The 8109-nt window shown below is 41.2% G+C and overlaps 1 protein-coding gene across 1 annotated transcript; it reads right to left on the bottom strand.

Annotated features, from left to right (window-relative positions):
- Nucleotides 1-499: 499 nt before the first annotated feature.
- On the bottom strand, nucleotides 500-2210 carry LOC103440678 (probable 2-oxoglutarate-dependent dioxygenase AOP1). Its single transcript, XM_008379368.4, has 3 exons — nucleotides 1791-2210; nucleotides 1226-1547; nucleotides 500-946 (listed from the first exon to the last, which is right to left on the bottom strand). Exons 1-3 carry the CDS (start codon nucleotides 2162-2164, stop codon nucleotides 704-706), a joined length of 939 nt encoding a protein of 312 aa, XP_008377590.2. The 5' UTR covers nucleotides 2165-2210; the 3' UTR covers nucleotides 500-703.
- Between the last annotated feature and the right edge of the window lie 5899 nt (nucleotides 2211-8109).

Raw genomic sequence — 8109 nt, forward strand, 5'->3', positions numbered from 1 at the left:
CTCATGGCGCTTAACATAACAAACATTAGTTGTTACATACTCTGATTACTCATAAACTACTTGCTCTCCATGATGCCATTTGTGAATATGTGTTGTAAGAAGATCTGTCTGATTCATATCACAAGCAGTCTATCTTTAATAACAACAAACACTGCAAGGTGTTACAAAGTAAATTGAGTTTTTCTTTAAAGCATTGAGTTTGACGTACTTTTTCCGAAGTATGATATTATCATGGGCTTACATATGAAAAACCATAGTAATTTCGTTCTAAAGTATTTTTAGTTATATGTTCATCCAAAAAACCGAGCCAGATAAGAGGGACTGAACGTCTAGGTACAATTTTTTGGTATTATATGGTTAAAAAATTTCGTCTTCATATGGATCAAAAACACATGACCCAATAATTTGGTCTAATGGCAATGTTCGTCCACTTTATACTTGAGTAGCGTCATGAGTTTAAATCTAACGGACAATATTTTAATCAAAGAAAAGAAAAAGATTATTAAAAATCACACCATAATAACTTTTTTATTTAGTAGAATCCAAGAAGGAATTAAGAATAACAACCCTCACAAGTTATATTACGTTCACAAGAAAAGCAGCAACAAACCCACACTTAGATACACAATAGATTATAAAAGCCAACGTTTCAGAGAGTTATTATGCAAAGTAAGATGGCAATCCCTCTAGATCAAAAGAGATCTCACACACCACAGTAGGCTTTGATAGAACGCAACAAATTCCTTGCCTCTGGTGTTCGACCGAAGTCAAGGAAACTGAAATGATCAAATGGCTTATACAATAAGGGATGTTTCTCATCAATTAGCTCTTCAGGTACTTGTATAATCCCACTTTTGAATGAGAACAGACCTAGGGAGTATCTGGTTTTGTTCTCTCTCATGGTGACTTGATGTTCACAAGAGGGTACTCTATCATTGCTCCATGCCTGCCAAGTGAAAACCAGAGAATGGAAAAGTGCATTGAGGCATATATTTGGGATTGAAAAGATATATATTTGTACTACGTTCTAATGTTATTTCTTCCCACTTGTCTCATGTTTTACTTTCTTGGATGACGAGTTCAATACCTAATTATGTATGACTCGTTGTAAAATTTATATATGTACTAATATATCATTTTCCAATTCATAAATCAAGCCAACAAACAAAAAGTAAAACCTTTATCAATCACACTTTAACTGCTTGAAATTAAGAAAGTGACCTACCATGAATGCATCACCTGCCAAGATTAGAAAAGATGAAGGTGAAGGCTTCACATCAATCCACTGACTATCCTTTGTTCCAATCTGCAAACCATTCACCTGATCTTGATTCAGTATGGATATGAAGGACTTGTCTGTGTGAGGAAGCATTCCCACATTGGTTTCATTCGCTTGTTGTGTTCTGTACTTATACCATCTAAGCTGGTATGTAGTTAATTCCATGTGAGAGTCATAAAGCCTCTGCACACCGTACATATCAAAAACCATTCTTGTCACCATTTGACTCAATTCTGCTACCAGCTTTGAGAAGGAATGAGCAGTTTCACTAATCAAAAGAATACAGAATTAAACCATATTAGGCATAATATATATTATAGAAAAATATATGTATGCAGGATTATTCTCCTCCCAATCCGAGTCAACGTAAATGCTTATGCTGGCAAATTTGATTAGGTTAGTTTTTGCTTTAGTCAGACAACATAAACATTTGTTCGGAATATGAATAATATATGTATATACTGAACTGAAAAAGGGAATTTAGAGTGAGTATTGATTCATCAAGATATACCAAAAATGGTCATTTCCTTGAGGCCACATGGTGCTTGTGAAACCTTGAGCTCCTTCAACAGTTGTTGGATTAGCCATCGCCAAGGATTCATAGAGAGGAATGAATGAATATTGTCCAAGATAGCTGTGTAAATGCCTATCGCTGGTCTTTTGCTTTTTAGTTTCTAATGGAAGACCAAATAGATCTTCCATCGCAGTAAACATGGAGTTGTGAAGTTCCAGAGGAACTTTATGGTAAATAGCTTCGAAGCAGCCATACTCTTCTAGTGCATCCTTGATTTCTTTGCATGCCAATAGCCATGCATCTGTACCGGGCTTCAAGTTCTCATCAGATAAATCTATAACAGGAAGCTTAGGCTGAGTTTCTGACGCCATTATGTCTAGTGAAATCTCTCTTAATCAACTCGGTATTGCGAGCTTGTTTGGGGAATTACTTATGCAGTGATATTTTGGCCACTTATTTATAGAGGTGCCATTGATGCAGTTATGTCGTAATCAGACAATTAGAATATATTTGGACAAATACTTGACCACAAAAATGATGATTAAAATAACACTACTACAAAATTAGCATATTGTGTCAGAAAATGATGGCGGTTTAATATCATATGTTGTTGTTGGATAAGATATTTTTCCGACAAGTGGTTTAGGTAGTGTTGGACAACAAAGCAATACTGTTGTTTATAGTAGACCTAAATAGTTTATTTTTTAAATATTGTTCAACCAATTTTGACGGATATAAAGTGAATAATGACGTTTATTCATTATAATGGCATTTATTATTATTTTCAAATTTAGTTTTATTTTCTTTTTGCTTCACAACTTTTTAAAGACATTATTTTCTTTCTGTTGAGCATTCTTTGTGATATATATGTTTGTATCATACTTGATCAATCCCAAAACTACTGAGCACCGGTCAACGTTATACCGTCAATGACCCAGAAGAGTTTCTCTCAAACTAGGAGACCAATCACAGTGCGACATGTGTCGACATCAAAAGTCAATCACAGTGCGACACGTGTCAACATCATAAGCCAATCACAACACGACACGTGTCAATATCAGAACAAAGCTAGAAACTCTTCTATAAAAGGAGATCATTCTCTCACAATATTTTCTAATGTCATTTGTACTAAATCATTCACTAGTACTCACTAAAGGAAAGCTTGAACCTATGTACTTGTGTAAACCCTTTACAATTAATGAGAACTCCTCTACTCTGTGGACGTAGCCAATCTGGGTGAATCACGTACATCTTGTGTTTGCTTCCTTGTCCTTATCCATTTATATACTTATCCACACTAGTGACCAGAGCAATATAGCGAAGGTCACAAACTTAACACTTTCTGTTGTACCAAAGTCCTCACTGATTTTGTGCATCAACATTTGCCGCCGTCTGTGGGAACGACATTTATTCCCACTCTCTTCAGCTTTGTTAAGCTGTTTTCCACCATTCGTACACTTTTTTTTGACCAAGCATCCCTTTCTAACATGGGGGGCGAAGGAAGCCACAGCACACAGAACAATACCCCCCTCGCACCTGGTGCGAAGCAGCGAAAGAAGGAACAAAAGAAGTTTGTTCTTCAGCTAAAGTCGACGAGCTGGAGGCTCAGAACAACAAGATAGCAATGAAGAATGAAATCCTCCAAGAGTAGTATGAGAAGGTCTTCGAGATACTCCACGAGGCTAGATATACTAAAGCACACGAGCTCATCACCCTTGTGGAAGTCAACCATCAACTGGGTGCCCCCCAATACAGAGGGTCATTTGCCCTCGACATGGGTATTCCTGTTGAGGAGCGAGCTACTCATCGAAATGGCGACCAACATGAGACTTCTCTCAACCCAGCTGCTTCGACCTGAAGCAGGAGGAGTGGAGGAAGGCACCTCTTTACAGAATGAGTGGAAAGATCGAAAGTCGTCTTTCGCGATTGTTGAGACTTCCGCGATTCGATCCCCTCCCATGTCCCAAGTCGGCTACCAATTTAGGGGAAGGGGCAACAATTCCCAGAGAAACATGAAGGTATAAGGGACTCATAGCTGTTCCGACAGAAATACCTTGGAAGTCAGTACGGCGAGTCCAGGGAAAAATCACATGCTCTTGATCAAACCTTCCTACTTCCAAGAGGAGATGGAGATTTACGAAAGAAAGCTCCAGTGGTACATGACTCCACTCAGGACCCTCTTGTCCTACAGCTCTTTAAGAAAGTAAACAAGTTAAAGGCCAAACGACAAGCCGAGATACTTGATTGGAACCAACCTAGGCTTGGCCCTCTTACAAGGAGGATCCTCGCCCCCTCCAAGCAAAGACAAAGCAAAAGCTTGGCTTGCAACTCTATACCGGAAATGAGGACCCGATTGAACACCTTAAGCTCTTTGAGTCCACCATGGCATATTGGATGCACATCGACGAAGAGCAATGTCTTCTCTTCCCCTCCACCCTCTCTGGCAGAGCTCTAAACTGGTATTGCCGTCTTCCACCTGAGACGGTAAACTCATTTGAGGAATTGAGCAAACTGTTTATTTCTCAACACATTTTCCAGACCGATCGCTTGCACTCTGCAGATGACTTGTACATTATTCACTAGAAGCCAGATGAGTCATTACGTATGTATGTTGGCCGCTTTAGCCATGAGTATTCCCGTTGTGCCGAGGCAGACAACAAGACTGCCCTCAAAGCCTTCACGGCAGGCCTACATGACTATTTCTTTAAGTACAAGATCAATGCCAACATTAGAAAGACTTACTCTGAGGTGATGGTGCAAGCTTATAACCATGCCTCTGCCGAGGCAAAGACATACCAAGAGAAACCCCCAACAACCATCCTCTATCAGCAAGTGTGAAGTGGAAGCCAGACCCACCCAAATGAGAAGACCTCAACCTTCCAAACGGCAGCGGTGCCTCCCCCTGCCTTACTTAATATTTGCCAAGTCAACATACATATCAATCTCAGGGCAAAAGGAAAGATTTCCATCATCACCAGTCTCATTTTAGTAAAAGGAGTAAGGGATACTACTGCGAAAACCAAGGGTATCGCCACGATAATCCCCAACCCCAGGCAGTCAACACAGTGGGTCAAGCACGTGTCAGGACAGGCCCTACCCCGAGGTATGAGGCATACACACCTTTGAACGCCACATGCGTGGCCATTTACCCCAGCATAGCGCACCTGATACCCAAGCTAAAGCCGAGGCACCCGAATTACAAGCCCACGAAGAACACGGGCACGTTTTGCATCTACCACGAGAATAACGGCCATGACGGCGAGAAATGTATCACCCTTCGTGATCATATTGAAGCTTTAACACGTGAAGGAAAAATTGATCAATTCCTCATTCACCCTTCAAGAGGTAACCGTAACCAACGCCAAGTGAATGTGATATATTCCATAAGTGGTGGCACACCCATATCTAAATCTTCCAACAGAGTTATGAAAAACAGCGAACGAGTTTTAAGGCCTGGCCACGAAGTGTTTCATGTGGAAGACATCAGGGGAGGCAAGCATCAAAAGCCTAGCTGGGATCCAATATGTTTCTACCCTGATGAAGAAAGATGTATCATCTACCCTCATAACGACCCACTGATCGTGGAAGCTCACATAGCAAACTTTGAAGTACGATGAATCCTGGTAGACATGGGGGCTTCGGTCAATATCATGTTTGCTGAAGCTTTCAGGGTATTTAATGTAGTTGAACACTTGCTCGATCGCTCGATTTCTCCTCTGATAAGCTTCTCCGGTGATATCGTGCAACCTTTGGGGAGCATACACTTACCTTTCACCATTGGTACAGGCCCTTACACAGCTACCATTACCACTAACTTCCTGGTGGTTGTTTGCCTAACGACATACAATGTCATCTTCAGACGCACATGCATCAATGATCTCAAGGCCATGGTATCCACACATATGTTGTTGATGAAATTTCCAACCCCCTATGGCAATGGTTACATCAAAGGAGATCAACTTAGTGCACGATCATATTACAACACTTCGGTCAAGCAACAGCACCTGTCTGTGCCCAAGGAAACCCTTTCTATATATGACTAAGTCATAAAGACCAGCCTAGACGAAGCCAACTTGGATATTCACGGTGGAAACAGTCAACCCGATGATCCTCGAGATGACTTTTTCACCCAGCAAGCACAACCCGCTGAAGAGTTGGAGAAAGTCTTTATCTCAAAAGATTATTCGGATCGCATGGTGAAGATTGGCACCACCTTGTCACCACCTATTCGGTTGGCAGTGATCTCTTTTTTACAAGAGAACACTGAGGTCTTCGTCTGGTCATACAAGGACATGCCAAACATCTCTCCCGATATCATCTGTCATCGCTTAAGTATTGACCCAAAGACCAAGCCAGTGAGATAGAAGCGAAGATCTTATGACGATGAACGGTACGAGGCAATGAAGGCAGAAGTTGAAAAACTCAAAGGTATAGGCTTCGTTCGTGAAGTTAATTATCCAACGTGGGTAGCAAATGTTGTCCTTGTTAAGAAGAATCCAACCAAGGAAAGTCTTCTGCTCCAAAAGGTCTTGTGGAGAATGTGTGTCAATTACACTGACCTAAACAAAGGATGCCCGAAGGATAGCATTCCTCTTCCTCTCATAGATAGATTTATAGACTCTACGGCAGGGTGTGAACTCCTGAACTTTATGGATGCTTACTCAGGATACAACTAAATCATCATGAACCCTCCGGACCAAGAACACATAGCCTTCATTATTGACAGGGGACTATATTGCTATAAAGTCATGCCCTTCGGCCTAAAGAATGCAAGAGCGACTTATTAGAGACTGGTCAATTCAATGTTCACTGAATAGATTAAGAAAAGCATGGAAGTTTACATTGATGATATGCTAGTTAAGAGCAAACATGCTAACCAACACATCACTAACCTATCTAAAACTTTCTCCATTTTGAAAAGGTATCGAATGAGGTTGAACCCCAACAAATGTTCCTTCAGTGTAGGCTCTGACAAATTCTTAGGCTTCATGATAAGCCAACGAGGCATTGAGGCTAGTCCCAAGAAGATCAAAGTAATCCTCGACATGAAGGAACCGTTAACTTTAAAAGACATCCAGAGCCTTACTGGCAAGGTGGCAGCCTTAACTAGGTTCATCTCTAAGGCCACAGACAGATGTGCTCATTTCTTCAAAGCACTTAAGGGAAGTAAGAAGTACATTACATGGACTAATGAATGTGCTGAGGCATTCAAGAACCTTAAATACAACATAAGTAAAGCCTATTTGCTCTCCAAACCTGAGGTTGGTGACACTCTCATTATCTATCTGTCAGTATCGGCTTCAGCAGTAAATTCTGTTCTAATTCGAAATGATGGTAATGTCGAACGGCCTATCTACTACGCTAGCAAGGCCTTACAAGATGCAGAGACATGATACTCCAACATTGAGAAATTGGCTCTAGCATTGGTCATGTCTGCTCGAAAACTTCGCCTTTACTTCCAAGCACACTCCATCATCGTGCTTACCAATCATCCTCTTCAACAGATACTCCAAAGTCCTGACACTTCCGGGCAAATGATCAAATGGGCGATAGCATTGGGTGAGTTTGACATCTCCTACCAACCAAAGCCAGCTTATAAGGGCCAAACAGTGGCAGACTTCATCACCGACTTCACATATCCCATTGACATTGTTTCTACACCTAAAGAAGTGGTTTCATTACCCTCGAAAGATCAAAAAATAGAACCAACAACCCCAGCATGGAGTCTATATGTTGATGGCTCGTCCAACCAACAGGGTTGTGGAGCAGGACTAGTCCTTACGACCCTTGACAAAGTGGTGATGGAGTATGCTCTTCGTTTCAAATTCAAGGCGTTGAACAATGAGGCTGAATATGAAGCCTTCCTAGCATGCTTACGTTTGGCCAAACACCTTGGGGTTAAACAAATTGATATCTTCAGTGACTCCCAATTGGTGGTTAACCAAGTCACCAGTAACTTTGATGCTTATGATAGCTCCATGGCAGCATATCTGGCACAAACACAATTGTTACTCAAGCACTTCCACTACCAGATCACCCAAATTCCTCGAGCGGCAAATAGTCATACAGATGCTTTGGCTCACCACGCCTTAACGGTGGAAGACAAGATTGGGAAAAAAATTTAGGTCGAATTGTTGGCAGCACCAAGCACCATGGCTGCGGAAATGTGCAATTTACAATAGGGGGATAGTTGGATTACCCCGATTTATAAATTCTTTGCCCATGGCACCCTTCCAAATGACAAAGTCCAAGCTAAGAAGATTCGATACAAGGCTACCCGTTACTTGATCATTAATGACCAACTCTACAAGCAGGG

Source organism: Malus domestica, chromosome 17 (genome assembly GCF_042453785.1).
Source record: "Malus domestica chromosome 17, GDT2T_hap1".
Taxonomy (NCBI): Eukaryota; Viridiplantae; Streptophyta; class Magnoliopsida; order Rosales; family Rosaceae; genus Malus; species Malus domestica.